General features: G+C 35.3%; 1 protein-coding gene across 2 annotated transcripts; it reads left to right on the forward strand.

Annotated features, from left to right (window-relative positions):
- Window positions 1–3,738: 3,738 nt before the first annotated feature.
- On the forward strand, window positions 3,739–8,187 carry LOC122015295 (APETALA2-like protein 1). Of its 2 annotated transcripts, XM_042572108.1 has the most exons (10): window positions 3,739–4,840; window positions 4,921–4,946; window positions 5,034–5,064; window positions 5,156–5,243; window positions 5,398–5,543; window positions 5,805–5,849; window positions 5,952–6,055; window positions 6,173–6,285; window positions 6,501–6,605; window positions 7,719–8,187. In XM_042572108.1, the coding sequence occupies exons 1-9, from the start codon at window positions 4,299–4,301 to the stop codon at window positions 6,588–6,590; spliced, it is 1,185 nt and encodes a 394-aa protein (XP_042428042.1). In that variant the 5' UTR covers window positions 3,739–4,298; the 3' UTR covers window positions 6,591–6,605; window positions 7,719–8,187. The 2 variants fall into 2 exon arrangements, with proteins under 2 accessions (XP_042428042.1, XP_042428043.1); XM_042572109.1 differs by lacking the exon at window positions 5,805–5,849.
- The last annotated feature ends 9,933 nt before the right edge of the window (window positions 8,188–18,120 follow it).

Below are 18,120 nucleotides of genomic sequence, written 5' to 3' on the forward strand. Positions count from 1 at the left end.
TTACATGCAGATGAAAGAGATTAAAAAGTTATTCCGCAGGGGGCGAGCATAGTCGCCATTTGCCACCATAAATGTTATCCTATCCGACACTCGCTACACCCCTGTGAGCGAAATCTGATGTGGGCGATTTGACGTGATCAAAACTTTTTTTTTTTAATTTCTCACATTTGCACACAATAACTTTTTTTCTTTCCTCTTAAATTAAATTAAAATTCTCTCTTCTCTCTCCTATGATTGTATATAACAATCACTATGGTACTAGTTTTTAAAGATAGCGTAGCTATTGCTACATGTTTGCTATAATGTCGTGTAGCAATTACTATAGCTACTATAACATTGTAGCATTTATTATGTAGTAGTTGTTATAACATTATACCATTTACTGTATAGCAACTGCTACATAATAACTGCTATAATGTTGTAACGATTAATACGCTATAACAGCTATTATGTTATAGCGGATACTCTATAGTTGTAGCAACTACTATATAACAATTGCTACAATATTATAATAGTTACTATATTGTAGCAGCTACTGTAGTAACTACTATAACGCTGTAGCAGCTACTACATAGTAACTACTACTATGTTGTAGTTATTATGTTGTAGTAGATATTGTGTAGTTGTAGCAACTACTACAAAATAACTGTTATAACATTATAGTAGTTATTACGTTGTAGCAGCTATTACAAAATAACTGTTATAACATTATAGCAGTTATTACGTTGTAGCAGCTGCTATAAAATAACTATTATAACGTTATAGCAGCTACTATATAATAACTGGTACAATGTTGTAGTAGCTATTACATTGTAACATCTATATCATTTTTAAAAATAAGTATCATTGTAATTGTTGTATGCAATTATAGGAAAGAGAAAAGATAATTTTATTTTAATTTAAGAAGAAAGAAAGAAAAAATATTACATGCATGCAGATAAGAGAAAGATTAAATAAATTGGGGTTTTAGTTACATCAAATCATCCACGTTGGATATTGTTTACAGTCGAGCATGAGGCATAGAATATAATATTATTTCTCTTTATATATAATATTGTGATCATATTCATCTATGTATGATCATTTATTTTTTAAAAAAATTTCATTTTTTTAACGTAAACATTAAATCTTAAATTCTAAAAAAAAAAAGTAAAAAAATAATACTAGATGCTTTTGGGGTGTCCATAAATAAGTGAATATATATATATATATATATAAATTATCTTTTACAAGTAATATTTCTATTTTTATTTTAATGTCAATATGTATCTTATTTTTTTAATGCCAATTTATGAAGCCTACGATCACGGAAGAATACGGATCATAATATTTCACAATTTAATTAATATTCGTGAGATTTAAATTTTTTTACGATAAAAAAACCGCTGTGGTGCGGAGTGAGGACATGGCCCACAACATATATATTCTACACTTTTGAATAATAATAATAAAAAGGATACTTATTTATTAATTTATAATTGATTTCGTGGTCCGAAGCCATTTACTTCACTAGAATAGCCTAGAGAGAAAGGTGAACTGGTCCCGGTAGCGGTCGCAGCGTCGGCATTTGATGATGACCGGCGGCAGCCGGTGATGGGCCAAATGCGGAAAGCAAAGAGGACCCCACCGGCTTTCATTTTACGGTTACGGTAATGAGCAATATGGAGGGAGGACGTAGGAGAGAGAAAGTGTCTCGTGGGACCCATCTGGTTCCGTTTTGTTTTTGAATATATATATTTTTTAAAAATACCTCTAAGTTTAATGACTTTTATAAAAATACCCTTTGAACCTTTCATGTATCAAAAAAAAAAAAAATCATCTTAAAATACTTTTTGACTTTTTCAGCAGTTTGATTAATAATATTTGTATTTGATTTCAAAATTATACTTAAATTTGACCTCAATGATCAAATTTAAATTTATTAATCAAATTAAAATATGCATCTTATCTTCTTCAACCAATACCATTATAAATTAATGCCCTTAAAATTGCTCATGCCCTACCTATCATACATCAAAATCAATGATAGTTGATTAAATAGAATAAAATATGTTTATTCAATTAATTTTATTTTCCTTATTTGTTGGTGTGTCATGATATGGACCACATTAGCCTTGACATTATCTCAATTTCTACTTATCAAAACTCTAGCCTCTCATCCTTAAATACTCCAAAGACTAGGTAAAATGATACATTGCTCTCAGCGAATCAATATTGAATGATTGAAAATGTGAGAAATTGAGCCACTTTTTTTTTTTATTAGGAGTAGAATATTCATCCATTTATTGCCAATTTGATAGGGCAAGTGGATGAAAGTGTTATAGTTTGCTACGGTATTGTTGAAAATTGTGCATGAAATGATAATCATACATAATTTAATAAAATAATATAATTTACATATTAATCGAATATTATTTTGTTAATATCCCTCAGATATCTTTCTTTAATTTTGATATTTTATAATCGTACTTAGATTTTTTTGGCTTTTACAATTATAATCTTATTCTTATTGTTCAAGTTTATTCATTATTCATTTTAAATCAATTTTTTATATAACTATATAATAATTAAAATATTAATATTTTTAAAATACTTGTTTATAGTTTTTCAAATACTTTTTTTATTGTAGTAACAACAATTAACAAATACTCTTAAAAATTATATTTTATAGTATATTATGACTTATGACTGGCTTAATGATGGGGGTGATAATTTAAAATAATAATAATAAATATTTTACATATATTATTGTACTAGTACATGAGAAATATTAAAATATATTTTAATATTAATAAAATATATAAGGATGTTTTAGACAAAATTGTAATAAGGTATTAATTTCACAATACACAAATAATAATAATAATAATAAAAGAAGGAAAGAAAAATGTCAGTACGCAGGGTAATTTTAAATATATTTCAATATTTTAAAGTATTTCTTAAATCATCTTATAAGGTTTGATTAATACTAAAATCCTTTAATCATTTTTATTCTATGAGGAGAGACATTTTAATAATACATGAAAACCTTCTCACAAAAAATATATTAAAAAGCCTAGGGCATCACAAGATCATAAATAAACTACTTGAAAATAAGCTTAATTATAAATTAAGCATAAATCATTAGTGCTTACTCATATCTTAAATTCCTTTATTATTATTATTATTATTATTATTATTATTATTATTATTATTTTAATACGTAACCATGGCAACATTATTCCCCGGGGCTTCTCTCGTCCATTCTTCTACATTGATTTGATCGACTTGATCATCATCAGCAATGCAGAGCCTCTTAACGTTAAATTTCTCGGAAATTTCCTCCATGAAGACGTATATTATAAATAATCACACAACGTACTCTTCTTCTTAATTAATTGATTTAATATGATATGGAGCATCTTAAGCATCAATAAATAATTCTTTAATTTATTTTTCAAACAACGTACTCCTTTCTCCCACTCGGCTTCACTGTTCCACGCTCCGGATCCGTCCAAAATCGATCGGACGTTCGGGATTTCCCCGATTTGTAAGATATAGGGCTCCCGTTTGGAGGAAGTCGATGAGAGAAGATCTCTTGGTTAAAAAAAAAAAATGGGCAGGATGATCCACTTTTATGTAATTGTGATCCAATTATAATGGAAATTATAATTAATTATGATCGGATCACGATTACTATCCAACAGTAATCAAGAGGCCACTATCTCCTAATCTTTTGTTTACCAGGAGATTTGGTCTCGGAAGTCGACCGGGGTACTGGTTCCCCCAGTTACCTGACACCGTCTCTTACCTCTACATATTCTTGCGGAAAACGAACTGTGAAAGGGGGTAGCCTTTGAGTTTGAGCTCGCCTTCTCTGATCGCCGCCGGCGATCTCTCCGCCGTATTACCTTTAAGGCTGTTGCTGTTTTTTTTTTTGCCTTTTTTTTTCTTTACCTCTCTACGCTGCTGAACTACCGATCTAGTGCCTTTGGTTTGGTGTCCGTTTTTGTTTGATCTTTCGGCCGGGCAGTTTGGGGAAGGAAGGGTAGAGTGGGAAAGAGAGATTGAGACTAGGGTTAAAGTTCTTGCATTCTAGGAACGTTGGGATTGGCTTGAGCTGTCATTTTGATCTTGAAAGTGAATCAGAAGACAGATGTTTAGGAAGAACGATTCGGCCCTGTCTTGCTTTTATCTGTTCCTTCTTTGGTTCTTCTTCCGCAAGTCGTGAAATAGATCCCGGAAGCTAAGCTGCTGCCGGGAGTTCTTGGAGATATCACGAAGAGTTCGGACGCGATTGATTCGCAGAGGGCCGATCGATGTTCGACCTAAACTTGGCGTCTTCTGACGACTCGGCTGCGATGGAGGGAAAGATCGTCGCCGTCGATTACGGCGGATCCGGTGATTCCGGAAGTTCCAATTCGTCCTTCCTCAGCGTCGAGGCCCCAGTCGATCTGGCCGATGGCGACTGCTGCTGTACTCTTCCCGCTCCGGCCTTCCAGTTCGTCATCTTGAAGAGCTCCGCCTCTAAAAGTGTGGCGGGAGATAGTGCAGATGACGATCGGGTAGTCCAGCCTGGATTATTCACCATGCAGTTACTTCCGCCGGAGCCGGCGCCGGCGCCGGCGATTTCGCAAACTTCACAGTTGACGGGTGTAGCGCCTCCTTTCTCGTGTTCCTCCGGGCCGCAGTCGATCGATTTCTCGTTCTCCAAACACGAGTCGCGGATGGATTTTAGGGTTCTCAATCAGCAGCAGCAACCGCAAGTGAAGAAGAGTCGCCGTGGGCCACGGTCTCGGAGCTCTCAGTACCGTGGTGTTACGTTTTACCGCAGAACAGGGAGATGGGAATCGCACATCTGGTGAGCAAATTGCCCTCTAATATTTACTTTCTTTTTCTTGCTCGCCCAAAATTGGTAAATTGATATGAGCTTTGGTGCAGGGACTGCGGCAAACAAGTATATTTAGGTAAGCAAGGTCCCCCTTTTTGTCAGTTCCTCCGTCATTAATTTCTGAAACTTACTATTTTGCACTTGATTGGTTGGGCATTAAAAGGAGGCTTCGACACAGCTCACGCTGCTGCAAGGTGAGCATTATTTTCTTGTCTGGTGCTTTCTATTTCAGTCACGTACTTACCCACTTAGGCAGGAGCAATATTGAGAATATTGTTTACTCAGGGCTTATGATCGCGCTGCAATTAAGTTTCGAGGAGTTGGTGCTGATATCAACTTTAGCCTTTGTGATTATGAAGAGGATCTAAAACAGGTAACTATCTCTTCAAGAGGTTCTTCATAAGCCATCCATTTCTCCTTCCTTTACAGTAAATGGAGGATTAGAGTTTGAAATATTTGATTCACTGTATAAACAAATGTCTTTTTAAAATGGCCTAGTTTTCCCTATTTTGTTGGAAATTCTGTAGATGATGGATTTGTCAAAGGAAGAATTTGTGCATATTCTTCGTCGCCAAAGCACTGGATTTTCAAGGGGAAGTTCTAAATATAGAGGAGTGACCCTTCACAAGTGCGGCCGCTGGGAAGCACGCATGGGACAATTCCTTGGCAAGAAGTAAAGTCTTATTCCCCAGTGCTTAATCGTCTATTAATCATGCTTCTTTTTTCTTATACGTCTTAGATCAAGATAATTTCTTGCTCTTGCATTTCTATCATAAACATCTGTTGGACCTATTTTTTATATAATAAAAGGGAATATCATAAACATCTATGAGAACTGTTTCTTCGATAAATTAATAATTTCTTCCCTTTGCCAAATAAAGAGGCAATAGCCCTTTTTTTTTTTTTACCTATGAGAATATCAATGGATGTGCAGGTATATATATCTTGGGCTATTCGACAGCGAAATAGAAGCTGCAAGGTCTCTCTTAACATGAATAGTCTCATTACTGTTTTGTCTCTACTCTCAAATTATTATTTTAATGTGTGATGGTTCTATTCTAACGCCACTTGTTTACATTAGGGCTTATGACATGGCTGCTATAAAGTATAATGGGAAGGAAGCTGTTACCAATTTTGAGCTAAGTAATTACGATACAGAACTACTTGGCACGGGTGACAGTGAAGGTAAATAAACAAATTCTTTTTTTTTTTAAAATCTTTTTCATTATATTAATGCATGTTTCTTGCGATCAGTTATATACATTTTGGTGGAGTTCACAAGATTTTCTGAAATGCCCGCAGGTCATCTTGTGGATCTGAACTTGAGTATTGCCCAACCAGTTGTCCAACTTCCAAGGGGAATTCCTAATCCACTGGCTAGTCCTTCTGACGTTTCTAATGCTGGCAAAACAAATGTAGCTTTTTTTGCTAGTTCCTTAAATTTTGTCGTTTCCTCAATCTTGCTTCCTAGTAAATTTGATGTTATTTCATATTGTGGTTCAATTCCTGTTTCACCCCAAGTAACTAATTGAGTATAATTTAAATCAAATCTTAGCTTATATTTCCAAGCTCTCTTTTTAAACTAGTAGGATATTGATCCTCATTCTTGTTTTCTTTTGTTCTGCAACAGATTGACCATCTGCCTTGGCAAATGAAATCTATCCCACCTATCTCACCGGATCCACCAGGGCATTCTCTTTTATGGGCTGCTCGTTTTTAATTTCCTATGATCAAGGTGATGTTTTTAAGAAATATCTTCTACAACATTCTATGTATGATAGAACTAAATTTGCAGAGTGATTATCCCACCACCACTGCTTGTACAAAGTTTAAAATTGTTTTCTGGCTTTCAATCTCAATTACAGCAGGACTTACTAGCAAAATATGTTTTTCCCACATTAGCAAGAAAGTTCAAGAATCAAAGGCTAAAGAGGATAAAATTTCACTTTTATAGCGCCACATTTTCAAGTGAGAATTTTTATAATATGTAATACTCATAAGTTTGATACTCTGAGTGCTTTGGCATTTACAGATGGATTGATTTCATTTTGGAGTCAATCTCTCACCTCTGCCAATGTTGCTCTTGAGGGAGCATATTGAAGAGATTAGGAAGTGAGAAAAGGAACACATCTCTAAATCCTCTCTTAACTACAATTGACATTTGGGTTGATTAGTCACATTTTCAAATTCTTATAAATATGCTTACAAAGAGCTAGGTTACTTGCTTAAGTGTCTTGTCCTTTAGAGTTAACGCTGATTTTTCTCTTGGACTTTAGCAACAAATGCATATTCCTTATATAATATCCTACAACAACGTCTAAGAATCAAATGTTAAAAACAGGATGTGAAACATGTGAGTGATACAACCTGACTTTTATAGCTCCATATCTCCAAATGAGAGCTGTTTAATATGCTTAAAAACTTGAAATACTAATAGAATTTTCACCTTAAGTGCTTTGACATTTGGAGTTGGATTGGATTTCCTTTGGGAGTCAATCTCCCAACTCTTTCAATGTTAAGGAGACAAATTAGTATGGCATCTTCAAGTGTGTTAATATTTGGGTTGAATAGTCATCTTCAGGTAAATACTAAGAGGCTTCTCGCTCAAGTGTCTGCACCTTTTGAGTTGGATTGAGTGCTCTCTTCGACTTTAACATCAAATACATATTCCTTCTTTGATACTCTGCAAATATTGATTTTGCCAATCAACCATGAGATTGGATGATATCTATGTAGCATGTCTCTTAACTGTATATAGTTTATGATTTTGCCAAGTCTTCGTTGCATATTTTCTTGTCCAGTTAGTCTTAATTAAACTTATAATATTGGATGATATACACAACTGCAGGATAGAGGGAGTGAAGAGCCTCAGACGATTGGCCATCTCCAAGTATACTTTTTCCACTGCTCGTGCAGCAGCATCAGGATTTTCTCGAATATCTTTTCCCGTGATGACTGCCCATCCTCTCTTCACATCACCTTCCACGACCATCAACGCCATTTCTGCCCTCTGAACTTTGCTGCTACAGTACGATATCAGCAGGCTAAGAAAGAACACTGCATGCGCAACAAGCAGTAACAATTGACTTGTTTCTATTTTCATGGCGCTGCATGCTTCTATTAGTAGGCGACGCGAAGCGAAGCTCGGCAACATTACTACCCTTTGGCAATCTGTGTGAATATTGAATATATAACTAAATTGGTCGGTTTGAGAATGGTGGATGTTGGTGAGATTGTTTGTTGCTGGTCTCGAGATGGACGATTGCTTGAGTGTGGTATATTGCTTGATTGAAATGGGATTGCTTGCTTAAAGAAAATCGGGAGACGTGTCGTATTGTTGGACATGCAGAAATAGGGATGTAAATGAACCAAACGGTTCGCAATCTATTCGGAGCTCGATTCGATAAAAAGTTCGTTCGAGTTCGTTCGTTTATCTTATCGAGCCGAGCTCGAGTTCGATTTCGAGCTCGACAATTTTATCGAGCCGAGCTCGAGCTTAAGGATATTCGGCTCGTGAGCTCGCGAACATGTTCATTTATAGGTTCGCGAGCCAAAAAAATGAACTTTAAAACGAGCCTTAAACCGAGTCAAAAAACGAATTCTAAAATAAGTCAAAAAAACAAGATCTAAAACGAGCCTTAAAATGAGCTCTAAAATGAGTCAAAAATGAGCTCTAAACGGGCTTGAAAATGAGTCCGAGCTCGCTTAATGAGTTAGACTCGTTAACTTTGATAATCGAGCTAATAACGAGCCGAGCTTGAACTGTTCGCGAGCTTGATAATTCTAAAACGAGCCGAGCTCGAGCCTTGTGATAAAAGCTCGATTCGAGCTCGAGCCGAGCTCAAGTCCGAATATAAGTTAAACGAGCCGAGCTCGAGCCTAATACTGTTCGGCTCGGTTCGACTAGTTTACATCCCTATGCAGAAATACTTTTATGTTGCTTAAGAGCAGATGTATCATCATTATAATACTCATCATCTTATCATCAAAAAGTATAAAATTCATTGTCATATACTCATTATAATAATATATCTTTCATTCATATCCTTTTTAACATTAACACTAATTATTTATTACTTAATCATCCACTCACTTATCTTAAAATTATATTATATTAAATAAATATATTTTAAAATATTTACATTATTATTATTTTCAATAATAATCATACTTATAAAAAACAATTTTATTATTTTTTAAATCATATTAAAAATTTTAAAATTTAAAAACAAAATAAAAAACAAATGAGAGAGAGAGGGTGATCAAACCCTATTCTCTCTTCTATCGTGTGAGTGAGCATTATAAATAATATCCACTTATAATGGAGAGAAGGTGTTAAATGAGTATTATATTGTTCATTTAACACCCCATTAGAGAGGGAGCAGATCCTCTGGACCGCTTTTTGCGGTCCAGAGGATGGACCACTCCATGCATTGGTTCATTTGAATGGACCCCATCTATTAAACAAGTAGGGTCCATTCAAATGAACCAATGCATGGAGTGGTCCATCCTCTGGACCGCAAAAAGCGGTCCAGAGAATCCCATCTCCATTAGAGATGCTCTAATAAGTTTGTAGGTGTTGCATTGTCCCTGCTCCTGCCCCTGCATCCCAGCTGGCGTTGGTGTTAAGACCATCTCCAACGACAAAACCTATGTTGGTGTCATTTCAATACCAATTCGGTGTCACTTTAGCACCAAATAATTTTTCAACTCCAACCAATACATATCATTTCCTACCTAAAAGAAATATTCCTTAAAATATTCTATTTTTTCATTTTATAATTTATTATTCAACATACATATTAATTTATTAAATATTTTGATTACGATAATAATTACTAATATTTTAAAATATTACTTATTTAACTTAATAACTAATATAAATTTATAATTTAAAAAATTTACATAATAAATTTAAATTAAATAATATTAATTTATAATATTTAAGAATATTTTAGATATAAATTTAATGTTATAATATATTATATTAAAAAAAGTACTTACATGGTGCTACACTGTTCACGTGCACTAAAATAATATAAATTTTAGTATTATGTTGGAGAATAATACTGTTTACGTGCATTAAAATAATATAAATTTTAGTATTATGTTAGAGAGTAATTAAGATTCTTTTTATATTAAAATGAGGTAAAAAAGTATCCGTTGGAGTTAGTCTAAAATTTGGGCATTGTCACAGGGTAGCCGAGGACGGAGGGTGGATTGACTGTCGGGATCGTTGGACGGTGGTCTGAGGTGCAAGGTCGCCCAGTGTAGCCAAGGGAAAGCAGAAACCTAAAAGCTACCAGGGTAGGGGTAGCCAAATAGGACTGCAAAGAGAAAACCTACGGATAAATTTACTTTACAAAACAACACGTTGGAAAACTTTTTCTTTTGCTAGCAGTGCAGGCTTACATACGAAGTGACGTACTTGTTCGCGATAAATCAGGAAGATGATATAATAATTAGTGAGATATAACTAAATTAAAGAAGATATAATTTTAAAAGGGGTCATCAATTTTAAAGCATATTTTAAAAGAAGGATAAATTTCGATGAGTGAAATGATTTTTTTTTCTCTATGTCTATAGCTAGTTTGGTGTCCTAAATTTTGTTTAGTGCATCAGAACGTTCTTTCAATTAATATAGTTGAGCGACTTTGTTTACCCAGTTTATCGGTTTCTTTTATATATATATATATATATATATATAATAATAATAAAAAAAATAAGAAATTCATTAATTTTAATTGACTAATCCTCCTAATCGATCTAATTTATACATAATTTTTTTTTTTGGATTATGCATTCCATTTAAAGAAATTTTTTTTCTAAATTCGTCATAATTGGGGAAGGGAACTTTGGGATTGTTAAATCATAGATAAGATATCTATATAAAGTAATAGAACCATCATAGTATTTTTTACTCCTATGAAAGGAAGGGCGGTAAATGGATAATTCAACGATCTGAATAAGATAAATTCGATTTCTTCAATAGAATAGAAGAGAAGAATAAAATAAATTCCGTTGCGGAGACGTATACAACATAGAAATGCCCGTACGATTGTTCAATTCCATTTTCTTCTTTGGGGATCAAACCGTGTATACCTAGGTAACAACCTGGATACATTGCCACTGCACCATAGCTCTGGATTATGATAAACCCAATTAACCTCATTAATTAGCCCTTGGGGTGACTAGCTTGGTCATACGGAATCTTCCCACGTGTCATCAGGGTAAATCAGAAAGTACTCACGACAGACGGTTAAGAATCCCAGCATCCTTTGGTTGCACATCCCATTTGGAGAAAAAATTCTTACAAATTCATCATAACTGAGGATCGAACCACAGGTGCCTGTGTGACAATCTTAATGTCTTGCCACTGCATCATATCTCAAGGGCATAAGTAAATAGTAGCATGATTAATTCACTTGTCGAATCAATTTCTATAGTATAACAATCAATTCATTAAAAAAAATAATAAAAAACCTTCTATGATAAAAAATTCGCTGCTTTTAATAAGGTGTATCGAATTGATATTTGAGAGTATGATATAATCAGGAGAACTAGATGAGTATCTAGGATCTTATTCCATATCATTCTAAGCTTTTTTCTGTAGAAATTGATTGATAGACCTAAAGAGCTCGAAATGACATAAAACAGATTAGATGCTTCTCTAGTTCTTCCGATTATATCACACTCTCAAATATCATTTTCATATGCCATATTGAGAATAATAATTTTATTAAACACAAATCAGATTTTTTTAGCATGTTATGATGTCTTTTTATGATCATCAACCATCATTTTAATAAATTGTTACACTATAGTAATCGATTAAATTTTTTTGATGATATTCATGTTAAAAAAATTTATGCTCTCAATATGATGAATGAAAATGATATTTGAGGATGTAGATACAATCAAGAGAACTAGACAAACACATAATATCTAGTTTCATATCATTCTGAGTTCTTTAAACCCGCCAGTCAATTTTGATTGAAATTGATTAATGGACTTAGAGAGTTCGGAATAATATGAAACCAAGTCTTATGTATTTATTTAGTTCTCCTGATTATTGAAGGCGCTGGAATTCCGTTCTGTTTAAAATTTTCTGTATAAAAATTGTACAAGTACAGAACTATTCTTAGCAACCCGCATGTTCGATCAGACATGTGTTTCATCAATCAAGCAAGTTCTTGACGAATCAAAACACACCTTGATCGAAGTACAAGATCATTGACCTCTTGTGTTGGTATTCAAAATCGATAGAAAGAAAACTTGGCTAATTACACAGCGGAATTAAAGAATTAGTTGTACATTTTCTTTGTAGCTAAAGACCTCTTGATATTCTGTCGTATTACTCTCTTCTTCTTGGACGTCGTGTGGGTGACGATCTACCAAGACAACACCACCCTCCTTCTCTTCTCGGTTTCCAAACCACCGGATATAAAAGGAAGCTCTAGGATGGGGCACCTTCTAATCTTCTTCCTTCTCTTCTTCTTCCTCTTCTCCAATCCGCCGGCCACAAAGTAGGAGGGAGCGCCGGCCACCAAGAGGAGGGCGCCGACCACCAAGGATAAAGGGGGCGCCGACCCTAGCAAAGGAGAAGGGGAGGGGCGTCAGCCCTAGGTGAGGAGGAAAGGGAGGGGCGCCGACCACAAGGAGGAGAAGAGAGAAAATTAGAAAATTAGGTTTTAGAAGCCACCACCTACTCCTTTTTATAGGTTTGCCGTCGGTTACAGAGAAAGAAAAAAATAACAGAATTTTGTTTAGGAAAAAATCTCTTTCTATAACCGAATTCTGTTTAGAAAAAATCTCTCTTTCTATAACCAAGTTAAACCAAACCAAGTTTAGTTAAACTAAACCAAGTTAAACCAAACCCAGTTAAACCAAACCAAGTTATGGATGGGTGGATGAGAGGCTTTATATAGAGGCTACAACAGGGACGTAGAGGAGGAATTGGTTTAGGCCTCCTGATGAGATTGAGCTTCCTGTGTTCGGTCCGAACACCCAACCCAAGTCCATCAATAATAACTCATACCACTAAAGGGTTATTATTGAACTACCGCACTAATCCCATATTACAATATGAGCTCCTTCTTATCATGAGTGCGTTAATCTCCCTGTGTTTAAGATATCGTATGTCTATTAATTAATTGAGTTACTGACAACCCAATTAATTAACATCTGATTCCAAGAGTAGTACCACTCAACTTTATTATCATGCCGGACTAAGTCCACCTGCAAGGTTTACATGATCCTTATGAGCTCCTCAAGGGGACATCATCAACCTAAATAATTAGGACACAGATTCCTTCTATAATCAATAACACACCATATAAATAGTACCATTTCCCAACTCATCCAGCCTATTGATTTAACAAATAAATCTCATCCATTGATAAGTTAAAGAAATAAATACTAAGTATACGTGCTTATTATTATATAGGGATTAAGAGAACGCACATCCATAATAACAAAGGTTCTATTCTTTTATGTAGTCAGTACAAATCGAACAACCTCAAACGGTCCTGCTCAATGCACACATAGTGTACTAGTGTAATTTTTTAGTCAAGGTAGACTAATACCAAATTACACTACAACCGCTCCAATGGTTTGTCCCAATCTATCTTGGTTGTGAGCTACTATTTATAATTTATAAGGAACCGATAACATGATCTTCTGTGTGGCACCATACACCATGTTATCTACAATATAAATTAAATAGACAACTACATTGACATATATATAAATATAAAATGCAAACATTTGACCAAAGTGATTCTCATTTCAAAATATTTCAAAACAGATGTTCATACAAAAGCTAGGCTTATAGTATACATCTCAACAATCTCCCATTTATACTAAAAGACTATGCTGCCATAAATGCTGTCATACATCTGATTCTCATCCCCTCAACATACCTATCAAAAGCTCTCGCCGGAAGAGTCTTAGTGAAAGGATCTGCCAGGTTATCTACTGATGTAATCTTGGCGACAACAACCTCTCCTCGTTTCACGATGTCTCGTATCAGGTGGTACTTGCGCTCAATGTGTTTACTTGCCTTATGGGCTCATGGTTCCTTTGAGTTTGCTACTGCACCACTGTTGTCACAATAAATTGTAAAAACTTTGGGCAAACCAGGAATCACATCTAAGTCCATCAAGAAGTTTCTGAGTCATACAGCTTCTTTAGCTGCCTCAGAGGCTGCCACATACTCAGCTTCCATGGTGGAGTCTGAAACGCAGTTCTGCTTAACACTCCTCTATGTTATGGCTCCACCTCCCAAAGTAAACACATACCCCGAGGTAGATTTACTGCTGTCCCTATCCGATTGGAAATCCGAATCCGTGTAACCCACAGGGAGCAAATTATCTACCTGGTAAACTAGCATATAATCTCTAGTCCTTTTCAGGTACTTTAATATATGCTTTACGGCAGTACAATGTCCCAGTCCTGGGTTACTTTGATATTTGCTAGCCATGTCTACGGTAAAATAGATATCCGATCTTGTACATAACATCGCATACATTAGGCTTCCTACAGCCGAACCATAAGGAACTGCCTTCATCTTCTCTATCTCCTTTGATGTTTTAGGACACATCTCTTTAGATAAAAGTACTCCATGCCGAAAAGGTAAAAAACCTTCCTTGGAGTTTTGCATTCTAAAACGAGTTAGGATAGTATCGATGTATGAAACTTGGGATAATCACAACATCATTTTCTTGTGATTCCTTATTACTTTGATCCCAAGAATATGCCCACATTCTCCCAAGCCCTTCATATCAAACTACTTGGACACCCATACCCTTACGTCTGACAACACTTTGACATTGCTGCCAATGAGTAAAATGTCATCTACGTATAGTACAAGAAATACAACCACATTTCTGTCACTTTTCTTGTCTACACAAGACTCATCCGGACACTAAATAAATCCATAAGACTGGATCACTTCATCAAACTGGATGCTCCAAGATCTCGAAGCTTGCTTCAGTCCATAAATGGACTGATTAAGCTTACATAAAAAATGTTCTTTGCCCTTCGCAATGAATCCCTTTGGTTGCTTCATATAGATGTTTTCTTCAAGACTTCCGTTAAGGAAAGTTGTCTTGACATCCATTTGCCAAACCTTATAATCCATATGAGCAACAATAGATAAAAAAATCCAGATAGACTTAAGCATGACTACCGGCGAAAAAGTTTCCTCATAATCGATTCCCTCTTTCTTAGTATACCCCTTCTCAACAAGCCTCGGTTTAAAGGTTTCCACCTTCCCATCTGTTTCTCTTTTCCTTTTGTAGACCCATTTACATCCAATGACTTTTACACCATTTGGTGGTTCTACAAGCTCCCAGACCTGATTAGAATGTATATATTCTATTTCAGAGTTCATCGCACTTTACCAAGATGCTGCATCTTTATCTTGGAGTGCTTCATTATATGTCCAGGGATCAGCTTCATGTTCACTAGGGATCAAGTCCGAAGACTCTCCCAAAAATATAAATCTTTCAAGTTGCCTAACAACTCTCCCACTATGATGAGGCACTACCTGTAATTGTGCATAATTTGTGACACATGTTGCAGTTACTTATGGTATCTCATCTTGTACCGTTGACACTAAAATAGAAGTGTCCTCTCTTATTTCCTCAAGAACAATTTTACTCATGGGCTTATGGTTCATTACATAGTCGTCTTCTAAAAATTGGGCATTGGTACTAACAATGACCTTCTGATCTTTAGGACTATAAAACAAACCACCTTTCGTTCCACTAGGATATCCCATGAACAAGCGAACTTCTGTACGCGATTCCAATTTATCAGCATCTCCCTTCAGCACATGTGCTGGACTACCCCAAATCCGAATATGTTTCAAACTAGGCTTACACCCATTCCACAATTCTGTGGGAGTAGAGGGCACTGCCTTAGAAGGTACCAAGTTTAGAATGTATGTCGCCGTTTCCAGAGCATATCCCTAAAATGAATTTGGTAATTCTGAATAATTCATCATTGATCTAACCATTTCCATAAGAGTCCTATTCCTTCATTCTGCCACACCATTCTATTAAGGTGTACCAGGTGCAAACAATTAGGATTGAATCCCGGCCTTTGATAAGTAACTCCTAAACTCTCCTAAGATGTACTCTCCACTACGATCAGACCGTAGTGTCTTGATACTTTTACCATGACGTTTCTCCACATCAGCCTTGTACTCTTTGAACTTATCAAAGCACTCAGACTTGTGGTGTATCAAGTAAATGTACCCATATCTCGAATAGTCGTTTATAAAAGAGATAAAATATTCAAAACGACCTCTTGCCTGGATAGTCATAGGCCCACATAAATCAGAATGAACCAATTCCAACATTTTTTTGGCTCTATACTCCTTAGCCTTAAAAGGCCTCTTGGTCATTTTCCCTTCCAAGCAAGACTCGCAGGTCGGAAAGTTTTCCACTACCAATGAACCTAAAGGTCCATCGGCTATTAACCTTTGAATCCTACTCAAGTTAATTTGACCCAACCTTAGATGCCAAAGATATGTTTGGTTCATTTCCGAAGGTTGCTTTCTCTTATTAGAATTAGAAGATGTGTTATTAATTTTCATTTGTTGCATCGTGGGAGTTATTGGATTAAGAGTATACAAATTGCCAACCAACAAACCAGAACAGATAACCACCCTATTTTTCTTGACAACCACTTTGTTATCAAAAGAAATAGAATATCCATTCATAAATAATTTAGAAACTGAAATCAAGTTATTTCTAAAACATGGTACGTAAAGACAATTTCTCAAAATCAAAGTTTTATTCCTATCAAAAGATAAATAAACATCTCCCACTACAACAACCACCACTCTCGTAGCATTGCCCATGTAGACGGTGATTTCCCCTTCATGTAGTCGTCGGGTTTCCTGGAACCCCTGCAATGAATTACAGACATAATCAGTCACTCCCGTATCTACACACCAGGTACCGGTAGATAACACCGCTAAACATGTTTCAACAACTAATGAATAAGATACACCTTTATTGTTCTCCTACCTGGTAGCCCGATTCTGATGTCCGAAGAGTTCCTTGAGATTGAGCATCATGTCATAGGTAGTGGGTAGGGCCTAATGCTGATGTTGCAACACATTTAACATAGAAGCCAAAATGTAACACCGTGTCATCTCATCTGCCTTGACCCATTTCCTATGTCTCTCTATCTCCTTTTCACTAGAATCCTTATCAGGCATACTAGGACATACCTCAAGAAGTACGAACTTGTATTCTTCAGCAGTTAAGACAATGTCCAAGTTTCGTTTCTAATCAATATAATTTGGACCAGTAAATTTATTTTCTTTTAAAATAACAACAAGAGGATTGAAAGCTATTTTGAAATCCTGAGAATCACAAAATAAAATATTTGGTCAAAACTTTATAATTTAAAATAATATTGATTCCTCAAACAATATAATTTAAATTCACCAACACCTCAAAACACCGTGAATTTCATATGCCACGATAGTGTGAGCGTATACTAATTCAAATATTTGTAAGAGGAGGTTTTACCCATTAATTTTATTATATTGTCAACATAACTTTATGACAAATAAAATTAATAGTTGGTTCATCTTCGGTCACATAAATAATAGCAGTGACTCCGATGGGGAGGATACTATTAAATGCATCTAAGTGTATACCATTACTTGATACTTAGTCCATTAATTAAGATTGTGCCCCTTCAGATGGAGAAGATCACACATACCTAAATAATTTCTTATAATCATCCATAGAGGAAGTTTGATCTAATGATCCGCAAACAAACTCATCCGATATGGAGGAAGGCACTTAAAGTCAATGTGCAAGTTTGAATGCATCACTTACAAACCAGTAATGAAAATCATGGAATTTATTTAAATAATCCCTCTCCCACTTAGTTATTTAAATTAAGGAATTTTAACATGCATGCACATCACAACACACACATGACAACACATAAAAACAGCATCATCATAGCACACACAAACAACATATAAAGGCAATAAATATGAAAATAAAATTTCCAACTATTATAGCCTCATCCAATGCTGCCCTCCAATATGCCGCTAATAGATCGCTGTCCTCCAATATGCCTCCAATGGATCAAGCCGTCGCGTCTATCTCGCTTCCTTCTCCACCGCGTCTCCGATCCTCAAAATAGCACAACGCATAGCAAGGATACAAGCCGTAATAAAAAGAAATAAAATTTACATTTATTGATCCTATATTCCA

The sequence above is a fragment of the Zingiber officinale genome, chromosome 8B (genome assembly GCF_018446385.1).
Source record: "Zingiber officinale cultivar Zhangliang chromosome 8B, Zo_v1.1, whole genome shotgun sequence".
Taxonomy (NCBI): domain Eukaryota; kingdom Viridiplantae; phylum Streptophyta; class Magnoliopsida; order Zingiberales; family Zingiberaceae; genus Zingiber; species Zingiber officinale.

Bases quoted from the DNA above. Each gene is read 5' to 3' on its own strand.
- LOC122015295 (XM_042572108.1), top strand. From the start codon at position 4,299: ATGTTCGACCTAAACTTGGCGTCTTCTGACGACTCGGCTGCGATGGAG. The intron at 4,841-4,920 runs GTGAGCAAATTG...GCTTTGGTGCAG, and splicing joins AGATGGGAATCGCACATCTG to GGACTGCGGCAAACAAGTAT. The intron at 4,947-5,033 runs GTAAGCAAGGTC...GGGCATTAAAAG, and splicing joins CGGCAAACAAGTATATTTAG to GAGGCTTCGACACAGCTCAC.